At 41.9% G+C, this 22314-nt stretch overlaps 1 protein-coding gene across 2 annotated transcripts in view; it reads right to left on the bottom strand.

The window, feature by feature from the left end:
• Positions 1 to 21398, bottom strand: part of ACOX1 (acyl-CoA oxidase 1, palmitoyl) — a 31034-nt gene extending 9636 nt beyond the window's left edge. The window contains exons 1-4 of one of the 2 annotated variants that reach the window (XM_006869565.1): positions 21261 to 21398; positions 20854 to 21013; positions 5741 to 5901; positions 3602 to 3709 (exon numbers count right to left, since the gene is read on the bottom strand). In XM_006869565.1, the coding sequence (XP_006869627.1) occupies positions 3602 to 3709; positions 5741 to 5901; positions 20854 to 21013; positions 21261 to 21369 (538 nt within the window). In that variant the 5' untranslated portion in view covers positions 21370 to 21398. Of the gene's footprint in view, positions 1 to 3601; positions 3710 to 5740; positions 5902 to 12785; positions 12947 to 20853; positions 21014 to 21260 lie in introns of both variants that reach the window. The other variant, XM_006869564.1, reaches the window with a different exon arrangement.
• Positions 21399 to 22314: the final 916 nt, after the last annotated feature.

The following is a 22314-nucleotide window of genomic DNA, read 5'->3' as shown; positions in this document are numbered from 1 at the left end:
TACATGGGAGAACATTAGTTTTACATTCATCCTATCGTATATCGTTTCACTGCCATGGTTTCAATCCCCTCCATGCATCATCACCAACCAAAGGATATACTCTGCAAGCCTGCCCCCCGGTCATCAGCACACAGCCCCTCTCCCTCTCTGGGTCTAAAGTCCCCAGCTGCTCCATCTCTCCACGTCATCGTCTCTGCCTCCATCTCTGGCTCACTGCTTCTCTGGGTAGGGTCCCATACTCCGCTCTTCTCCCTTGATAGTCGTAGGGACCTCCACTCCTAGACTGCAAAGTCAGTCACTCCCCTCCTTTTGCTACAAAACGTCTACCTTTACATTCCCAACCCTCAAAGTCAGTCCTGGTAACAATTATTCACTATTGTACCACAAGGGACCTACCCCCATCTCCTTTCATTAGCGCCCCCAGACAGACTGGATAATACTCAGTGGAGATTCTACCTTCCTCCATGCCCTCTGGAACTAGGCTCCCTCTTGAAAGCTTGTAAGCCAGTCACTTCTTGCCTTTGTAGCCCCCACACCCCCCATTTTGTGATATATTTAGGTACTTTGTCAAAAATCAGTTGACTGTATGTGGATGGGTTAATTTCTGGATTCTTGATTCTGTTCCATTTATCAATGTATCACTCATTGTACCAGTACCAGGCTGTTTTGACCACTGCAGCCGTGTAATAAATTTTGAAGTCAGGGAGTGAGAGGTTTCCAACCTTATTCTTCTTCTTAAGCAGTACTTTGCTTATCCTGGGTCTCTTTCCTTTCCATATAAAGTTTGTAATTGTTTTTTCTTTTTGAAGAATGTTGTTGGAACCTGGATTAGGATTGCATTATATGTGGAAATTGCTTTGGGCAGTATCGACATTTTCACAATGCTAAGTCTTCCTATCCAGGAGTATGGTACATTCTTCCATTTTTGTAGGACTCTTTTGGTTTCTTGTAGCAGTGTTTTGTAGTTTTCTTTGTATAAGTCCTTTGTTTCTCTGGTTACATTTATTCACAGATATTTCATCCTTTGAGTGGCAATGTAATCATTTTGCTTTCCTAATGTCCTTTTCAGCGCTGTCGTTTTTAGTATAGAGGAATCCAACTGATTTTTGTATGTCGTTCTTATATCCTGCCACTTTGCTGAACCTTCCAATGAGGTCTAGTAGCTTTTTTACTGAGTCTTTGGGGTTTTCTATGTATAGGATCATATCGTCTGCAAATAGAGTTTTACTTCCTCGTTGCCAATTTGGATGCCTTGCCATATAGCTCTTGCTAAGACTTCCAGCACAATATTGAATAGGAGTGGTGACAAACGGCATCTTTGTCTGGTTCCTGTTCGCAGAGGGAAGGCTTTCAGTTTCTCTCCACTGAGAATAATGTAGGCTGTTGGTTTTGTATATATGCTCTTGATTATGTTGAGGAATTTCCCTTCAATTCCTGCTTTGTTGAGTGTGTTTATCAGGAATGGATGCTGGATTTTGTCAAATGCCTTTGCTGCATTAATCGATATAATCATGTGGTTCTGACCTGATCAATTTCTTCTTTTGTTATGGGTCTGTTCAGGTTTTCTACTTCACTCTGTGTAAGTTTAGGTAGGTTGTGTTTTTCTAAAAATGTATCCATCTCTTCTAAGTTTTCAAATTTGTTGGAGTACAACTTTTCATAGTATTCTGTTATTATCCTTTTGACTTCCTTTGTGATATCGCCCACGTGGTTTCTAATACGTGTTACTTGTGTCTTCTCCCTCTTTTCTTTTGTTAGGTTTGCCAATGGTCTGTCAATTTTGTTAATCCTTTCAAAGAACCAGCTCCTTGTCCTGCTGATTCTTGCTATAGTTTTTCTGTTTTCTATCCCATTTATTTCTGCTCTAATCTTTAGTATTCCTTTTCTTTTGGTGGCTGTAGGTTCCCTCTGTTGGTCTGTTTCTAATTGTTGTAGATGCTGTATTAATGTGTTAATTTTGTTTTTTCTTCATTTTGGATGTGTGCATTTATTGCAATAAATTGTCCTCTCAGCACTGCCTTTGCCGTGTCCCTAAGATTTTGTGTTTTCATTCTCATTTGTTTATAGGAACTTTGTAAGTTAAAGTTTAATTTCTTCTACTACCCAGCTGCTTCTCAGCAGGGTGTTATTCAGTTTCCATGTATTTGACTTGATTTCCTTGGTCTTCCTATTGTTGATTTCTAATTTGATAGCATTGTGGTCTGAGAAGATGCTTTGTAGTATTTTGATATTTGTAAATTTATGGAGATTTGTTTTGGGGCCTAAGATATGGTCTATTCTGGAGAATTTCCATGTGCACTGGAAAAGAATGTGTATTGTGCTGTTGTTGGGTTGAATGCTCTATACACATCTATGAGGTCCAGTTGGCTGACTGTGTTGTTTAGTTCTTCTGTGTCTTTGTCAAGTTTCTTTCTGGTTGTTCTATCCATTTTTGAAAGTGGTATATTAAAATCTCCCAATATTAGTGAAGATTTGTCTATTTCTTTCTTCAAATCTATGAGAGTTTGCTTTATATATTTTGGAGCTCTTTCATTGGGAGCATAGATCTATCCTTCCTGGAGAAACAGGTGCTATAACATTCTGAACCAACCTTTCTGCCTTGAATTTAACTGGCCCAGTAGATCTCCTTGTTGGTCGTGGTGTTAAGTGCCAAGTTGGTTCTGACTCATAGCGACCTGGTTTCCAAGGAGCAGCTGGTTGGGTTTGAACTACAGACCTTGCGGTTCAGTGTTTATCCACACCAGGACTCCTTAGAAACCACTATTTTGACTGGACCTTTTGTTGGAAGACATTCTAATGAGAATAAGACAAGTATATCACTGAACTTGTCTGCAGCCAGCCACAGATTGCCAAGACATGTTGAAACACATTTTGTTTGGAATTTAACTGTGAATGTATGAAGTGGAAACCTAGTTGCAATACTTCTGGACTTCCCCTTATGAAAGTTTCGCACCAAAACTGCAAGAGAAATTTGCAAACAATTCAAATGCTTGACCATCTGTAAATGACTATCCAAAATACTAAGTTTAAATGATGGATGTTGTTACTGTTCTTAAGTTGCTGTCAAGTCGGTTCCAACCCACAGTGACCCTTTATAGGGTTTCCAAGGAGCGAATGGTGAACTTGAACCACCAGTCTTGCGGTTCAAACCGACTTTGCAGTCCAGCGCATTAACCCACAGTGCTACACCAGGACTCCTAAATGATGAACATGTAAAGCATAGTCATCTTCTGAAGGAACGGGGCGTTTAGCTGAGAAGCTAAGAAAAGCTGGATAAGACAGATGTCGACTCTGTGCGCTGTAAAATGTGCGTAAGTATATAAGCTGACCCAAGAGCATCTGGAATAGTTTAGAAGAATTTAAGATTAGGGTGTTTTCTATATTCCAAAACGATAGTTTCAGAAAAGTTCCTTCCATATCCTAAACACAGCCTTATACTAAAGCTTCGTGTCTTTGTTGTTGCTGTTGTGTTCCGTTGCATCAATTCTTACTCATCTCACCCACTGCCACTGAGTCACTGCCGGATCACAGTGGCCCCACAGACCTCAGCAGAACCACTCCAACTGCACGCCATCCAGTAAATGCCACAAATTCCACTTACGTCCCCCAGGCCACCACTTGATAGAGGTCACGGTAGGACTGTTGAGGATGAACTCCTGAGTTTTGGGGTCATACGTGGCCGTGGTTTCCAAACCTCGAAGATGAGTCCCTAAGAAATAGATTAAATTAATTCTGGGTAGAATATGGAGAAACAATGACATAAGGTAAAAGTCTTGCCCGGTTCTTTAAGCTCTAGAATCTCAAAGGGAACATAATCTAACAAAGACAAGAAGATTTGTAGGTAAGATACGAAAGGTTGATAGCAAAGCTATTTAATTCCCTATACATAAATCAGACCTTCCCATTAAGTTGAAAATATTAAAAAGTAGGAAATATTTACCTAGTTCAACTAAAAGAAAATCTAAAAGTAGCTTAGAATCTCATTGTCTTAAGATCTCGGCACATGAACTTAACAGAGAAGGTCACTGCCCTTTTATATTCATTTGGAAGCTGCAAGTATGCCATCTTCAACTCACAGGACCTGAGTTTAAACAACACCAACTTCGTACTCTAGAATTCTGTACAACAGTGAACAACTGGGTAACTATCTTGAGAAGAGACTCCATCTAAAATTCTTGTAAATCGAGTATTTATCTCAGAATAACTGCTAGAATGGAAAATAAGAGCTTAACATGGTGTAACCACCACAGAGCAAGACACCTGGAATACAGTGACTCTTTGGGATGCTAAAGGCCCAATCATAAAGTTTGATTCCCCTGTAGGTTTCCAATGCTGGGCCTTAGCTTTGTCCTAGCTAGTTCACCAGTACGCTTTCTATGTTGATTAAAGATAGACGGGATTTGGGTTTTAAATCCTAAAATAAATATGGCTCAAGTCTTTGAAAAGAGTTGCAGAAATACTTTCTAAGAGGCACCTCCTAGCAATAATGAATTCAAGCAAACACGAGAACCTTTTTACTGTTTAACTTCTGATGATGACAGAGCCTTAAAAGTCTGGCACATTTAGAAACTTCCAAGTTGAACGACAGATCCGGCCAGCTTACATGTGACCCATAATTTTCCCCCAGTGGGGGTCAAATAAGCAGATATTTTCACCAAAGTAGAAGGTTTGGTGGGTGGGTGGGTAGGGGCAAGTAACCTACTAACTAGAACATATAATGACAAAATGCTTTTAAATACACAATGGAATCAAACTTCTGTGGAGTATCAAGCACCCAAGTCTACAGTCCAAGGGGATTTCAGTAAGAAAATGCAATTGTACAGAAATAAGAAATAAGTGGCAAGAACGCACTAAAAAGGTTTTTCTGAAACCTGAGTAGAACGAGAGAAGCCAGAAGCCAAAGAACTACGATACCGATACCAATCCAAAGCAGTTAACAGGAGAAAACACACCCAGTCTCATCATAAAGAAAGGTAGGAGAACAATGGAGAGAAAAAGGTGGGAGGTAAAGAGTTTGGAATCAACTGCCTATAAATACAGCTTATCTAATGTTCCCTAAACTCTGATCAAGCCCCTTACCTAAGGTACTAAATTCAAGGAACAAGTAACTCCCGGGTACAAAATCTGACACAATGTAGCAGTATAAATGAATCATTTCCTTTAAACACACCCTCCATCTGTGTTTCTTTGGGGATTTGTAAAGCTCACAAAGGTTATCAATAGGAAAGATACTCAGAAGGGAAGAAAGGTAAAAAGGTAGGTTCAGATTAGATATTCACACTGACTCCATACAACTTCAAAACCCCAACCAAGTCAGTTGTCATGGCGCCCATTCCCACTCAGAGAGACCCTATAAACAGATGCCCCTTAGGGTTTCCAAGGCTGTCCTCATTACAAATATAGACTGCTCTGCCATCCCCCAACAGAGTGGCTGGTGGGTTCAAATTGCCAACTTTTTGGTAAGCAGCTGAGCTTAACCACTGTGCCACCAAGAAGGCTTTTGAAAAGCCACCTGGCAGGTAAGGCATGACCTGTGACACTTGGCTTTCAGAACAGGAACCTTGAGATAAGAAGTCTGCACATGTCTGTGATCACGTAACCTTTCGTTTCCACTGCTCAGAGCTCTGTCTAGGTCCAGACTTGTATGGCTGAACTACCTGGATTTGGCAGAAAGGTGCCATCGTAGACACCGCTCGTAGGGGTCCCGGCCCACCCAGAAGGTAGACTGAATGCACCATACCATGACCCATCTCTGTCTGGGCATAAGTGCCAACGATCTCCAAGTTCCAGGCAGGCATGAAGAAACGCTCCTGCTGCTCTGCGGTTGCCTGGTGAAGCAAGGTGGGCAGGAACATGCCCAAGTGAAGATCCAGAGGCTCAGGCCGCCCACGGTGCACAAAGCTTCGAAGGAATACCAAGGATGGGCATTTGGGAGAAGTCATCGGGTGTGAGAGAATCAGCAATGTGAACAGATAAAGTAAGGGAAGGAGAGAAAAAAACCTCTGTGAGTACGAATTACTTGTGTGATCTCTCAGGGATGGAGCACGTCCATTTTCTGTATTAAACATCTTGACAATTCGTTTTCTTAAGTTGGCTACGAGTACATTTTTAGGGTACTCAATTTTTAAATACTCTTGGCAGGGAATGGCTGATTCCAAAACCTGTGCAGCACAAAACCACATGAACAAATCAGTGGATTCTAGTCTAGCAAGTAAACTAAGGCGGTAATCATCTGGGGAAGTTGCAAGGCAGGCCGAATTTCTGCTGCACTGTGATGGCCTCTGATTTAGAAGGGGAGGGAAGAGAACACAGCGGCTATCCTGGAAGGGCAACATGCATAGCCCCCAGAATATTTTTCTTTTAGGTCATTTCAAAAACCCTTCTAGGCCAGAATCTTTTCTGCTTGTCCACAAAAGATCCAGCACAGATGTACTTTCTTCATAAAACTCCAATTCATGCTGCCGAATATTCACCCACTAGCTACTGAAACAATTTAATACAAAAACTGGCAGTGCTCCTCACCCCAATTATATTTTAGAGATTTAAAAAAAGATTTCCGGTGAAAATTATCACAATTACAAGGAACAGATTCATGCATAACAAGCTCTCCTTCACAACTGTGTGAGAATTACCATTAATGATAATGAACAGCTTGATTTTAGCCCGTTGCCAATCTCCTTTCTGAGAAGGCTGTTCTTTTCCATTAAAATATGCAGATAGGTCAGATTTCTATATGCATTTATCTCTAAGAGTAGGAAACAGCGTGACACGCCTTTGCATTTTCCCACATGACTGATATATTTTTTGCCTCAGCTCTAAATTAATCCACTTCAAAACACTTTTTAATATCTTAGAAATTAGCCTGACCAACATTTCCATGTTCAAATTTCTCCATTTGTTCCATATATGGTAAAATAAGGAAGGGGAAAAAAAAAATAGGGCACCTCACTCAGGCTGGGACCAACCAACTAGAGGCAGTCCTCAACAAGGCTTCTGAAGTAAGTGGAATACTTTTTTTTAAAAAAAAAAGTTTATTATTGCCTTTTATTATCAGTATCTTTATCAACTTGATCTTTGAATATCTGCCATAGAACATCTGAGAATGATTATCGGCAACTATCTAGTATTTCTAGTGATAAGATTAAAAAAACAAACCAAAAAACCACCATCATAGATCATCCTAAGCAGGTGGCTGCTATGCTGTAAACTAGCCAATTACATAAAATGCAAAGAAGGCCTGATGTGATGGATTAAGTGCCTTGTTCAGGTCAAAAAAGACCAGGGCAAAACAAGGACAGGACATCTCATTGCCTAATCACAGTGGCCTCAACCCAGAGCTGTCCTGCCAGGGTCAATAGGAGCAGGCTCTCAGGTCCTACCACAGGTGGGAACTACGGGAAACGGCATTATTTTAACTGAAGAACTGTGGTGAGTGTGTCAAGTCGATTTTGGACACAGCAGCCCCTTAAGGGTATCTATAATCATTTCAAAATAAAAAGTTAAAACAAAGTGGAAGTCAAAAAAAAAAAAGTAAAATGCCTAAGTGAAACAAACAAGCACACATTCATGGGGTGAGAAGGTGCCTTTCACTCCCCAGCAAGAACTGCAACTCTGCCCATGTTAAAGGAAAAATGACCTCGGCAGGAAAGGAGGAGCTGGACTTAGACTGAAACCTGTGGCCTTTGAGCGCTGCTGCAAGACTATTTTGAATTTCTAGAAACCAGCGCCATTCCTGGTAAAAGAAGACCACCGCAAACTCAATGTATCGTGTTGTGAAGTAACAGTAATGAACATTAAGGGCTACCACAAAATACACTTAAGGTCTTTTTAGGGGGAGGTAACATGGCTATGGTCAGACTCTGCCCTGACACTGAAAAGTGTTTCCAGGAGAAAAAACTGTGAGTAGATGAGGATTCTTTAGAAGTGGATGAAATTTAGAAAAACTGACCTGAATGTTTACTGCCTTTTTTTTTTTTTAAACTTAAATCAATTGTTTGATGTTAAAAGTTGGTTATGCATGATAAAGATAATGTATTACTTGAAAGGAATTCACTTTAAAAATCACAAAGCACCAACATTATATGTGTTAACACACAAGTCGATTCTCTTAAAATGTTAACATCAAAAGGCACCAGATTTGCTCCTTCCATACCCAGGGCTACAAAGGCTGGCGGCCAGTACTGAGGAGAAAATGATCGGGTTAATAAATGTGAGGAGACAGCACCTCTGTGGGCAGCAGGATTATAATTCGAGGAAATCCGCAAGAACAAAACAGCAGGAATAATAAATGAATTTCAAAATGCTGAAGGTTATCAAGGCGAAAACGTCAATAGCAATCTTAGCTATTCGGTTCATCCAAGTGGAAACCTCCAGGAAAGAGAAAGACACTTTTAAAAAATGACAAAATACTCTAAATTTGTAAAGTAATTTAGCTCAAGACCTTAAAGATTCATTTCTTAAAAACGTATTCATGTAAGTTCCTAATAGAATGGACAAAAGAAGATACGAATACTGGAAAGAAATAGCTAACTCCTGCCTGAGAGAATGAAATAATGTTGTTAAGTGCTGTGGAGTCGGTTCCGACTCATAGTGACCCTGCACAGGGTTTCCAAGGCTATAAATCTTTACAGGAGCAGAAAGCCTCATCTTTCTCCCACGTAACTGCTGGTAGTTTTGAACTGCTGACCTTGAAGTTGGCAGCCCAACTCGTAACCACTACGCTACCAGAGCAGGTAATACTTCCTGAGAAAATACATGGACTTCATATAATATTGATTTTAAATTCCTGTCGACAAGTTTTTCAAACTTGACAAATTGAGATTGGAATTCATCTTAAGAGACTAACTAGGCAAGAATACCAAATACACATATATGTAAACGTAAGCTCAACTGATCAGATTTTAAAATACTTTTAAGCAACAATGAACCAAATTTATAAGGTTAGGAGAAAAAAAAAAGACAACGAATCAATTAATGTAACACATTTATGGTTCTAAAAATAAATGTAAACTATTACAAAGCTTGTAAGCAGAAAGAACATAACAATGGGGAAAGAAGCACTGTTTACTAAATGCTAGAAATCTAGAACACAGTGTGGGCTGACTTCTCATCCCATTAAATATAAAAGACAAAACACACTGAAAGGAAACAGAAGCTCATCATCCAAGTTCTGGGAGGAAAAGAGTGGGAAATGTATACCTACACGAGTGATGCACTGAGTACATAAGATCACACAAGACAGTAACAAAACTGAGGCGTTAAGATGCATATTGTATTTAACCAGTCCTCAAAGGAGAAAAGCCCATTTTATACACAGAATACACGTAGTAACACCCAGGCTCTCTAGCAATGGAAAATTAAAGCTTTAACTCTTAGATCTACTAAAGGAGCAAAAATACAATCATCATGGTGCAGGGCCAGCTATGGAGACATTGACATTGATACACTAACAACTAGCAACTTGCTAACTCTACTATAAACCTGTTCCCTGCATTAGGAAGTCTCAAGCTACCTAACAAAAGCTGTAGATGGAACCATCCATTTGCGTATGAACTGGAGTGCTGGTGGGGGGCGGTGGCTGTGCTCTGTCAAGTCAGTTTGGACTCACAGTTATCCTGAATATGGTTTCTGAGGCTGTTAATCTACCCTGATAAATTGGGGTAGAACACAGTTTTTATAAATAAATGTTTTTGTAAATAAGTAGACAGTAGCATTATTTGTAATAGTGGGAAAGTTAAGATTATTCCAAATACTCGATGGAGCGAGAAAGTTCAAAATCGAAGAAAACCGTATGGGAAAAAGAGAACAAGGGAAAATGTAACATCAGGAAATAGTGGTGACGATTCAGCAGAGAAAGATGAATGAGTTAGAAACAAGACCACTGCTTGTCTTTGAAGTTTCCAAGGAGGAGGAGGTATTTTATTTCATGTTGTTGTTGTTGTTGTTAAGTGCCATCGAGTCGGGTCCGAAACATAGCGACCCTGTACAGGGTTTCCGAGGGTGTAAATCTTTACGGCAGTAGAAAGCCTCATCTTTCTCCCGTGGAGCGGCTGGTAGTTTCGAACCGCTGACCCTAAGGTTCGCAGCCCGATTCGTAACCACTACGCTACCAGAGCTCATGATGGAAATTTGCAAAGATAGTATAGCATCTTCTAGGACACTAACTATGCATTTTATAAGCCGTGTTTTTATAAATAATAATGATTTTTTAAAAAGTCAAGAATCTCTGCTCTATGATGTGGCCAGGACTCAAAATCATCAGTACGTGAACAAAGACTTTTGGCTTCGTGACCTCAGAATGTGTGGTCAGGATAAACGCTGGGCTGCCCGAGACCAGGAGAGTTGAGGGTTGTCCCTTCAGTGTCACCCTTACAGGGAGGGGAGCCCTTAGACCAGTTCTTGCTCTTGATTGAGGCTCACAGACTGGGTGATTTCTTCATGTGCCTACACAAATGGGTGTACACTCAGAGAAAGGAAGAGATAAAACTGGGTGATGAGAACTTTCTTTAAGTGATTGGATTTTCAGATTCTTAAGGAGTCCTTGCACTTCTCAGTGAAAGAACTTCAAGTCTGAAGTACGGCTAATTCTGTAAGAACACATTGTTGGCCAATTATGTCAGAATCCTTAATTTTCCAAAGTGTCAGAATTTGAACAATCAAATCTTCATTCTATATAAATTGTTCTGTCACCAATCTCCCGGATGTTGAAGGGCATCTTATGAGTTCTATGTAAAGCTATACTGTCATAGGAGGCAAACTAACCAACAAATTGAACCACAGCCAACAAAGCACAAGTCACTCTTGTAGGAATTAACAACATTCCAACAAGGACTAAGACCCAACACTTCAACTTCGTTCTCCAAAATCATCACCGAGACCAAGATAAATTGGTTCAAATATCAGAATATACTCGTAGCCTAAAACGAAAAGCAATAACAAGCCAGCTCACCTACAGCAATACAGGATTCAGAACTCATCAAACCAGTAAGTTCAAGTTCTCATTTCTTCCTCTCTCCCTTCAAATTTTAGGGCAAGTATATATATTTGCAAGGAGCTCTGGTAGCGTAGTGGTTACGAATCGGCCTGCAAACCTCAAGGTCAGCAGTTCGAAACTACCAGCTGCTCCGTGGGAGAAAGCTCAGGCTTTCTACTCCCGTAAAGATTTACAGCCTCGGAAACCCTGTGCAGGATTGCTATGGGTCGGAACCGACTCGATGGCACTTAACAACAACAACAATATATATTTGCAACTGTACTTTAAAAATACTCATAGAGGCAGCAGGATTAAGCCAATAAGTAACCAAAACCAAGCCCCAGACTGATCAAGTGTTCCACAGAGTCGTTTCTGACTGCTTGTGAGCGTACAGGACAAGAGTAGGATGGCTCCTTGGGGTTTCTGAGATTTAAAATCTCCACGGAAGCAGACTGCCTCTGTCTCCCGAGGAGCAGCTAGTACGCTTGAACTGACAACCTTGCAGTTCATTGGCCAATACGCCACTGAACCACCAGGTGCAGACTATTTCACACCTTAGACCTACCATGAAGCACCACGCTATTAAGTCAAATTAATTCTACAATGAGGAACACTAATACATAAAGAGCTCTAGGACACAGAGCTGTTTCCAGATGACAAAATGCACGCACACAGAGTGCAAGACAGGACAGCAATATGTATAAGGGGCTTCAAAAAGTTCATAGAAAAATCCCATTCTCTTTTCATGTGATTTTTCCCACAAAGGTCCTGAAGCCCCTTGTACAAGGGTCATGCTCCTGCCCTGAGGAAACATAGAAGCTTCGTTCAGGCTCCTTATTTCAGTATAGGTCATCCTGAAGATAAAGTATGAAATGTTTAGCCCGGTGCTGGTTACATCACACTAAGACCACCAACTGCAGCCCCTGGGTGGCTTGTGTTAATTACAATTTTCCTTAAAATAATTACTAAATCAGAAAACACCAAACTGACCCCAAAAGAAGCTTTCTTGCTATTATTACAAAGGAGCTTCAAAACGTCTGCGGGAAAGTGGAATTCAAAGATAATGAAATGTTTCTATGAACTTCCTGAAGTCCCTTCACACTTACATCTCTTCCTCTTCTTTCCCTTTCTTTATTCCTTTAATTATACCAAGACATTTCTATTTGCCAATGTCTACAAAAACACATATAGAGAACAAAAGGGATAGTTCTTCAAAGGAGCCAGGCAATGAAATCACAATGATCAGTGCAACAGAGTCTGTGGACGTGCATTTAAAACACACACACAAACATGTATAAAAAGACTGCTGGAGTCATATGGGAAAAGATCATGAAGTCTTTTCCAAACTGCTTCCTAACCCTGCTAGTGGGCAAGGACAGAATAAGTCACTTAACTGCTCTCCCCCCTCTGTCCCCATGAACACCCGTATCAGTATCCAAGCTGAGGGGCAGCTTCTAGATGCTACTTTGTCATACGTCCTGTCAGGAGTTTCCAAGCCTCCAGTAATTACACACCAACACGATGAGGTAGTTTACCACACTTCCAGCCCCATCTTTCTACACTGTTCATCGCTGGTTCAAATGGGGGCACAATGTTGCTGCAATGGTCAAAGACTAGACAAAGTCGGACAGCTCACAGGCCAGTCTTGGACCAGCTTATGGGGAAATGACCTCCAAGAGAAGAAGCAGCTGAATGTGATGGAGGATTTAACAGTCACATCCCAAGTGTATAGTCACAGAGAAATAAAATGCTAGGTGTCACGGGCAAGTGAAGTCCTGAGGTGGGTCCCCGCTGGCCCTGATGGTGGACTAACCGTGGCCCATTTCCGTCTGGGCGTAGGTGCCAATTATCTCGAGTCCTTGGGATGCATTCAGCCATTTTTCTTGCTGAGCAGTGGTGCCCTGATTCAGCAAGGTGGGAATAAACATGGAGTAATTGAGGCCCACAGGTTCCACAAAATTGATCAAATGTAGTCTACAGGAAAGAAAAGAAAATATCTCAGCCTTACTCCAGAACCTGCCCGCACCACCCACTGTGTCAAATAGCTGTCACCTGCAGGGCAAACGTTCAGGACATCGAAACCCAGTTTTTGAAATTATATGTAAAAAGTACCATTTTACCACATAAAAAGCCACCAGCAAGAACCTGGTGGTTCTCTCTTTCCCCCAGAGTCCTTTCAGCACCAGAATTCCCTTTTCAATACTTAGTCCAGGAAGCAAATTCTACCCATATTTTCACCTAATAAAGCCCTTTTGCTTATATTTAGTTTTGTTGGCGTTGTGTGTTAACTTTAACTAGATTTTTTGGGATGTGTTTTTAGTTTCTTTGATTTATCTGTTTGGGTGTTCTGGAAGACCAAGAGGGACTAATAGAAAATTTACTTGTAAGTTGTTAACAAAAACTCTGAAAGAACAACCATCTTACACTTTATTCCCCTGGATAACCTAAGCAAACATCCAGGATGGTAAATACAGATTTGAGGACAGAATCCAATCTGTCAGAGTTTACAGTGGGCAGTTGGTAGTGTGAGCATCCTTAAAATGTACTCCCCATGGTCTGTAACCATCACTACAGACTGAGGGAGCTTCACATCACAATGCAATTCAGACCTGAACTATCTTCTCATAAAACGGAATCTATAAAAATAGTCAAGATTTATCCAAGCTAGAATGCTTGGCTATGTCACAATATATACATATATAGGCGTTTTAGGGTCTGTTTTATACTTCAACACAGCATATAACCAAAGAACTGAACTCACTGCCACCAACTAGATTCCAATTCAGAGTTAGCAGAACCAACTACTCCTTAGGGTTTCTGAAACTGTAATTCTTTCCAGGATACAGCCTCTTCTTTCTCCTGCAGAGCAGCTGGTGGGTTTAAAAAGCCAATCTTGCAGGTGGCAAGCCCAATGCTAAGCCCACACCACCACCAGGGCTCCAAAGAGCTTCATGTACAAAATAAGTATCATTTAATTGGTCTAAGCAGCAGTCAAGAAGCCAAATAACAAATTGTATTGGACAAATCTGCTACAAAAGACTTCTTGTAAGTTCAAAGAGCAAGGATGTTACTTTGAGGGCAAAGGTGCACCTGACCTAAGTCATGGTATTTCCAATTGTCTCATATGCTTGTGAAAGCTGGACTGTTAGAAAAAGGAAGATCAGAGAGGAATCGATGTATCTGAATTACGGACTTGGCCAAGAACACTCTAAGTACCCTGGCTGCCAAAAGAACAAACTAACCTGTCTTGGAAAAAGTCATGTCAGAAAGATCCTACACAGTGAGGATGGTGAGACTTTGTCCCATGTACTTTAGATGTGTTAGTAGGAGGAAACCGTTCTGGGACAAGGATGTCATCCCTGGCAAAAGAGAGGGAAGAAAACACAGATCACCCCCTCCCCCCAATAACATGGATTGACACAGTGGCCTCAAGAATGGGCTCAAACATAGCAACGCGTGTAAAGGTGGCCCAGGACGGGGGTGGGGGAGTGTGCACAGAGGTCACACCTAACAACAGCTGATCTTCAGGACTTCTCGGGGGTGAAGAGAACATGGCAGTGCCACCAGCATACCCGGCTCTGTACAATGAGCACAAATGCACAAATTAAAGGGAGGGAGGCAGGCTGCCAATCCTCTTTTGGGAAGTCCTGAAACCATTACGTTACCTAAAATGAACACCATTAAACATAATGCATCACTTTATTTTCCTATTTCCTAAATAAATGCTATTTAAATGATCACATTTCCTTTTCTACCTTACACAACCTTAACTAACAACAATGTGTATGGACAAGAGTTATTTTCACTTGATTAATTAGAAACATCTGTATCTAATTTATTTCCACTTGGCTGAGGGCCAATGGTCTGTATGTACACAGTGACTCTATGCACAACAGAACACAACACTGACCTGGTCCGGAGCCACCGCACAAGCGTCATGTTTGAGCCCACTGTTACAGACATTGTGTCTCTTCATCTCATCAAGAGTCTTTTTCTTTCACAGACCCTCTACTTTAATAAGGGACTTGGCCCCCTGATCACATGGTCAAAGTCTGTGGGAAGTCATTGCACCATCCTCACTTCCAAGGAGCATCCTGGTTGTATGTACTTCTTCCAAGACAGATCTGTTCATTCACCTGGCACTCCATGATACATTCAACGTTCTTTGCCATTCATACCCTTAGTTATGATTTCGTTGAATCTACTCCAACTCATGGTGGTGGTCAGTGGTTATGTGACGTGGAATCGGTTCCGACTCATAGCGATCCTGTACAGGGTTTCCGAAGCTGTAAATCTTTATGGGAGCAGAAAGCTTCATCTTTCTCATAGCAACACAATATACAACAGAATGAAACACTGCACAGTCCTGCAGCAACCTCGCAGTTCTTGTCCTGTTTGAGCCCATTCCTGCTGCCACTGTGTCAATCCATCTCACTGGGGATCGGGGGGGTGGGTTCTTCCTTTTTTCACCCCTCCACTTTACCAAGTATAATGTCCTTTTCCATGGTCTTATCCCGCCAGATTATATGTCCAATGTATGAGATTTTAAGTCTTGCCATCCTAGCTTCCAAGGAGCATTTGGCTGTACTTCTTCCAACACGGATTAGTTTATTTTACCAACAGGTCATGGTACTTTCAATATTCTTCTCCAACACCATAACTCAAATGCATCAATTCTTCTATTGTCTTATTCATTGTTCCATTTTCACATGCTTATGAAGCTACTGAAAATACCATGGGCTTGGGTCAGGTGCACCTGAGTCCTCAGACTATCTTTGCACTTGAATACTTCAAAGAAGTCTTGTACAAATTTGCTCAATAAAATACGTTGTTTGCTTTCTTGACTGTTGCTTCCACGAGTGTTCATTGTCGAGACAAGCAAAAAAAAGTAGTTGACAACTTCAGTCTTCTCCCCATTTATCATCATGTTACTTATATGGTCCAGTTGTGAAGATTTTTTTCTTTATATTGAGGTGCAATCCATACTGAAGGTTTTGGTCTTTGATCTTCACCAGTATTTTAAGTCCTCTTCACTTTCAGCAAATAACTTTCTATCATCTGCAGAGCATAGGATGCCAATCCTGATGCAACACTCTCCATATAATCCAGCTTCTTGGATTATTTGCTCAGCATACAGATTGAGTAAATATGGTGAAAGAACAGCCCTGGTACACACCTTTACTAACTTTAAACTATTCATTGTCTCCTCGCTCTGTCTGAATGACTGCCTCTAGTTCTAAGCACAGGTTCCTCATGAGCACGATGAAGTGTTCTGGAATATCCATTCTTTTCAACGCAATCCATAGCCTGTTATGATCCACAAAGTCGAAAGCCTTTGCATACTCAATCAAGCACAAGTAAACTTCTGGTATTCTCTGCTTTCAAGATCTGTCTGACGTCAGCAATGGCATCCCTAGTCTCATGTTCTCCTTTGAATCCAGTCTGAGTTTCTGACAGTTTCCTATCGATGTACTGTTGCAGCTGTTTTTAAATTACCAACAAAATTTTACTTGCATTGATATTAATGATATTATTTGATGATTTCTGCATCCTATTAGGTTACCCCTCTTTGGAACTGGCACATATATGGATCTCTTCTGATCAGTCAACCAGACAGATTGTTGTTGTGAGGTGCCTTCGAGTCGATTCCGACCCATAGTGACCCTGTGTAGGGCTTCCAAAGATTACCTGGAAGTTCAAATCGCTGACCTTGCAGTTCAAATGGCTTTGCAGTCTGTTGCATTAACCCACAGCACCACACCGACAGATCTGTTGTTGTTGTTAAGTACTGTAGAGTCGGTTCCGACTCATAGTGACCCTTCACAAAGTTTCCAAGGCTGCAGATCTTTACAGGAGCAGAAAGCCTCATCTTTCTCCCACAGAACCGCTGGTAGTTTCGAACTGCCGACCTTGAGGTTAGCAGCTTGATTCGTAACCACTGTGCTGAGCTCCTTATTAGATATTTCTAATTAACCAAAGCAAACTACTGTAGTAATTATGGATTCCACTAGAGGGAGTGACTGTATCCAAAGTCTTGTGTAAAAGTCAACAGAAAATGCTCATTGGTGTCAGTGAAAAATGCTTTCTGCTGCTGCTGGTGTTCTGGCACAAGTTTAGGGTGAAAGACTATTACTTTCCAAGGATGACAGGGTTACACTCATTCACCCTACATGCTTTTTAGCCCTGAGATTATAAGTCCTCGGTGGTACAAATGGAAACACCAGTCAAGAAATCAAACGTTATACTGCCTTAAAGAAATCTGCTACACACGACCTCTAAAGTGTTCAAGAGCAAAGATGGCAGTTTGAGGACTAAGGTGTGCCTGCACCAAGCCGTGGTATTTTCAATAGCTTCAAGTGCCTATGAAAGTTGGACAATGAATAAGGAGGACTGTAAAATTGATGCATCTGAGTTATTATATTGGAGAACATTAAAGGTACTATAGACCGCCAAAAGGACAAACAAATCTACGTTGGAAATACAGCCAGAGTGCTCCTTAGAAGCGAGATTGGTAAGACTTTGTCTCTCATACTTGTCAGGAGGGACCAGTCTCTGGAGGAGGACATCATGCTTGGTAACGTGGAGGGTCAGTGAAAAAGAGGAAGACCCCCAATGAAATAGCCCAGCACAGTGGCAGCAGCAATGGGCTCAAGTGTACCAACAATTGTGAGGATGGTGCATGATCGGGCAGTGTTTCATTCTGTACTGCATAAGGTTGCTAAGAATTGGAACTGACGTGATGGCCCCTAACAACAGCAACAACAACAGGTGGTGTAAATAGTTAAGTACTTGATTACTAACCAAAATGTTGGTGGCTCAAACCCACCCAGAGGGCATCTTGGAAGACAGGCCTCGGTTGCCCTAAGTGGGAATTAACTGGAAGGTAACATGTTTGGTTTGGTTTTAGTATCAAAAGTTCATTTCCGCTGTATGGAGGGCATAAGAGCAAGGGGAGGATGAAGAGGAGAGGATTAATTAGTGTCAAGTTAGCAGCAGTTGAAATCACGTCACCAAATGCACCACGCCTCACTGCAGTGGGAGCCAGGGACCTGAAGAGCTGCATCCAGGTATATATCATCCCCTCAAAGGCAAGAGTAAGGAAACATCCCCAGCAACCGTGTCTCAGGTAACCAGCAGGTACTTACATAGCCCCTGTGTCCTTCTGTAATCATGAAAGGGACATGATTAGAAAACTTCTGAGGGGAAAAAAAAAGCAGAAATTTCAGTGCTAAAAATGGTAGAAATATAACATAGGTATATTCCCACAAGGGAATCAAAAAGGCTGAGTAACTTAGTAAACTATTTTGAGGTTTACAAAACCATGACATTAACACAAAAAAAGAATTCTTTAAAACTACAAGTCAAAATGTTCCACAAAATAAAAATTCTCAAGTACCTGTTTTTAACAGACAGAGGTTTTTGTGAGACCACTTGAAAAATCAATTCAAGAATAAAATCTGAGAGCTGTTTTTAAGCTATGTTTAATCCCTACTGGAGATGCTTTTCAAAGAAAAAAACTTGTATATATATTTATTTTTTAAAAGCACATTATATGCTTCCTGATGGAACACTATCTCATATTACCTACAGCCTGTACCAGTCTTTTCCCCCAAAAAAAGCAGATTTTAAAAACGGAAGAAGGAAAACAAAACCCATCACTGATTCTCATTAGAATTTTAAATGACTCTTAAGAACATTCTAGTTTTCTTTTCATAGCCAACAAATTATACAGGAGAGGAGATTAAGAAAACAAATTTACCATTCCCCAAACACAAGACTTCTTTTTTCAAGGCCTGAAGGGGAAGAGTTCTTTATACCCAGTTAAGAATCTCCAAGCATTTTACAAGAATGGATCACTTTCAAAGTATTATCATAAATTTTCTTTTGTGATAGGAGAAATGCATTAAAAAGAAACCAGTAAGTGACAGAAACTCCCAGAAAGGGAAATACTGCTGTATCTCCATTATACCCCCTTTTTAACTCTACATTATAGGATTCAAGAAATCCTGAAGCACCCCAGAATTGACAGCATTATCACAGTGAAATGGCAGCACTTTCTCTTACTTAATAAAACATTGGCATGAATTATAATTTATGTCCTAATACTCTGTGACATTCAGTAATTGCCAAAACTAATTTTTAATTCCCTGCTCTACCCTAAATTGAGCTCTCTGTCAAATGCCAGGAATATAGGAAGGGTGTCAAAGGGTGGCGTAAAGTTTGTACATTAACACACTCAGATACCATGATACACAAAACAAAATTGCTGGTGTCCACTGATCTGGTGTCCATTTATGTGGTGTCCATGACCACATAAAGAACTTTATTCTACTTCATTGTGACTTCTCTCGAGTCCGGTTGGTTCCACATCACCAACCACTGCAGGTTACAAAACTTCCATGGACTCTGAACCAACAGCCAGGGTCATTTTACGAAACAAACAATAAAAATAAACTTTTTCTTCAATGTCATCTTCAAGGGGGACAAAGTTTATTTGTAGAGAGGTTAAAAAACCCAACTCAGATATTTCCAAAGACAACTGCCAATTAGTTATCCTACCACTATCTTCCGACAGTCGTAGGTTACAGACTTTACAAAGAGCAACAGCAAGTTGGGGAGTGAGCAGATTTGGGCTACCCCCAAAAGAAAGAAGGAGAGAAAACAGTAGTTTTAGAACTATCACTGAATGGAGCTCTGAGAGTGGTTCAAAAAGCCAGGGTAAATTATTTGATCTTGAGAGTAATTACCAAATCAAATTGGAAAAAAAATTAATTAGATACCTAATTGCCCAGAGGCAGTAGTGTTAGGGAAGAATGGCTATCACCCTTCACAACAACAAAACTCTCATTGTTGTTAAGTGTCCTGGAGTCAGTTCCCACCTAAGGAGCTGCTGGTGGATTTGAACCACCGATCCTGAGGTTAGCAGGCCAGTACTTATCTTACAGCACCACAGTAGGACTCCACTGGTATTAGGCTTCGCTTTTCCTGGTTCTTTAATGCATGCAATTCATATCATATAATCTTTATTGATGAAGACACTGAAGTTCTTCTAAAATGCTGAAAGTTCAAAAAGTAAATGCCCAGGAGTAAATTAAAAAGAAGAGAGATGCTGTAAGCCCAAAGAACCTTGCACGAAGTTTATGTAATAATGGTGTGTTTATTTAGATTAAGGCAAAAAGTGCACATTTTTAATTTTAAAAAGTACATTAAAAACTGAACTGCTCTGTAAACCCTCACCCAATTCACACACACACACACACACAAACGGGTGATCTAAAAAAAAAAAAAAAAGCACATACTATCTCTAGCACAAGAACGAAGGCATAAGGCTCTGTATGGACAAGAGGGCCCTTTAAACAGCGCCAGCAGATTCGACAATGCAAGGTTCTTAGAATACTTCCTATTTATTCCGAGTTTTGACTAACGTTCTTTACCCACCCCCACATTTTCCATTATTTTCAATCTAGATCTACACATCAAGCGAACACAGAAGCTGTTACTGCTGCAAAATGTTTAAATGTTTGGATTTAACATAAACAACAAAACACTTCCCAAATTCAGCTTCTGAACTTGGCAGGCCCTCATTCTTACAAACTTCAAAGAGCAAAGTCGTTTTGCATTTAGACCACTCAACATCGAGAAGCTTGAGGAATTTTTCTGAGCAGCTATGGGATATGATTTTTGGCAGGGAAAACTCAAGCGTCTCCACTCATTATCAGCATTCTACAAGTAGGTCACCAGAGTTTGCACATATGTGACTTTGCAGAGGGGGAAAATGTTCCTGTCTGAGTCTTTAAACATCAAACCTGAAGACACGCGGGCACTCTACAGTCAACGCTAAAGTTGGGGCTTCCAGCTCCTGTTCCAACAGCCATACCTACTTTTTAAACCACAAGATTTCCTCAGGGTCCGCGATGCCGAACTCCCTCATCTTCTTCACCATGGTGGCACTCTTCCTGACAGCCATCTCGTAACGCTGGCTGCGCGTGAGGAAGTTCGGGTCCTCATGCTGGAAGTCGGGGTCGTTCAGAATCAAGTTCTCTGGAAGAGAGGAGGGCACAAAAGAGGAAGACAAATTCAGGGCTCTGGGAATCTGGCATGGGCAGAGCTGTCCTTTTCGGGATGGGGTGATGTGTCTTCCCCTGCCCTCCCGCGACGTGGTGGTGGTGGTAGGGGATCCCGGGGACCAGCCCCACAGCGCCCCCCAACTCCGCATCGAGGGAGGAGGGCAGGGCAGGGCCGGCTAAGCCCGGATCGGGGCAGGAGGGAGGCCGGGCACCGCCCTCACCAATCTCTCGCCGGCGCTGGGTGTTTTGGGGGCTGCCGTCCAGGACGTGCGTGAGCAGCTCCGGGTTGAAGCTGGCGGCGGCCCGCTCCCTGCGCAGGTCTGGGTTCATGGTATCAGGCGGTGCTGCTGGCGGTGACGGCTAAGACTTATATCCGAAGCTCCAGCGCCTGCTGAACCCTAAGAGCGCCGGGGAGGACAGCGGAGTCCCCGCCTACGGCACGCCCCTTTTCCTTCCCCGGCCGGCCACGACTCGTGACTGGTTCAGGCTGAGGCGGACCGACCTCAGCTCCGTGACCCACAGCTGGCTCCGAGGTGAACGAGTCCTTGGCTCTCGGCCAGGGGAGGCCCTGAGCGGGCACCCGGGAAGGGGACCCCAAAAGGTGGTCAAGAAGTTGCAGGGAAAAAACTGAGAAGAGAGGCACTTCGGACAGCCCGCCCCTCCCTTGCCACGTGACCACAAGGGGCAGAAACACGGAACGTGAGGCTGCGACGCCGGCGACGCCGAGACCAGGTTAGCAAAACGATGGGAGAAGGGTCGGGCGAGGCCGAACAAGGTTGCGCCTGCGCCGTGGGACACTTTTGTCCCTCCTCTTCCGGGTGTCCATACGCACAGCCCCTTCCCCCGGAAATGAAATAAGAAAGGACACTCAAGGAGCTGGGGGTGATAAACCTGTAGGCCGAGCCGAATTACTAGGGAAAGTCGTGGGATTCCCGAAATCATTGTTATGTTGTAAAAAGGGGGATGGGAACAAAGACGTAGTGAGGACAGGCTCCGGTTAACTCTTGTTAAAATAATGGTATCTTTGCTCCTAGAAGCGTGGGCTGTGTGGGAACCTGGGTGTGGTATTATCGGTGCTCCCCAGTTTCTCGCAGGGGCGTGAATTGAGAGTGTGACGGAGCTGGAAGTGTGCTTGCAGGAATGCTGACACTTGTTTGAGTTCGCTAGTATCTTCATCAAAATAGGAAAATCCCGTAGTTTTAAAACCCAGTTCAGAAGGAACAAGAGTGCCCTCTCTTATGAAGCAGCAGCTTTTAACAGTTGTTAAATAACTGA

The sequence above is a fragment of the Chrysochloris asiatica genome, unplaced genomic scaffold (genome assembly GCF_000296735.1).
Source record: "Chrysochloris asiatica unplaced genomic scaffold, ChrAsi1.0 scaffold00132, whole genome shotgun sequence".
Taxonomy (NCBI): Eukaryota; Metazoa; Chordata; class Mammalia; order Afrosoricida; family Chrysochloridae; genus Chrysochloris; species Chrysochloris asiatica.
The sequence above is the reverse complement of the archived record's forward strand: the minus strand, read 5'-3'. Positions and strand labels throughout refer to the sequence as shown.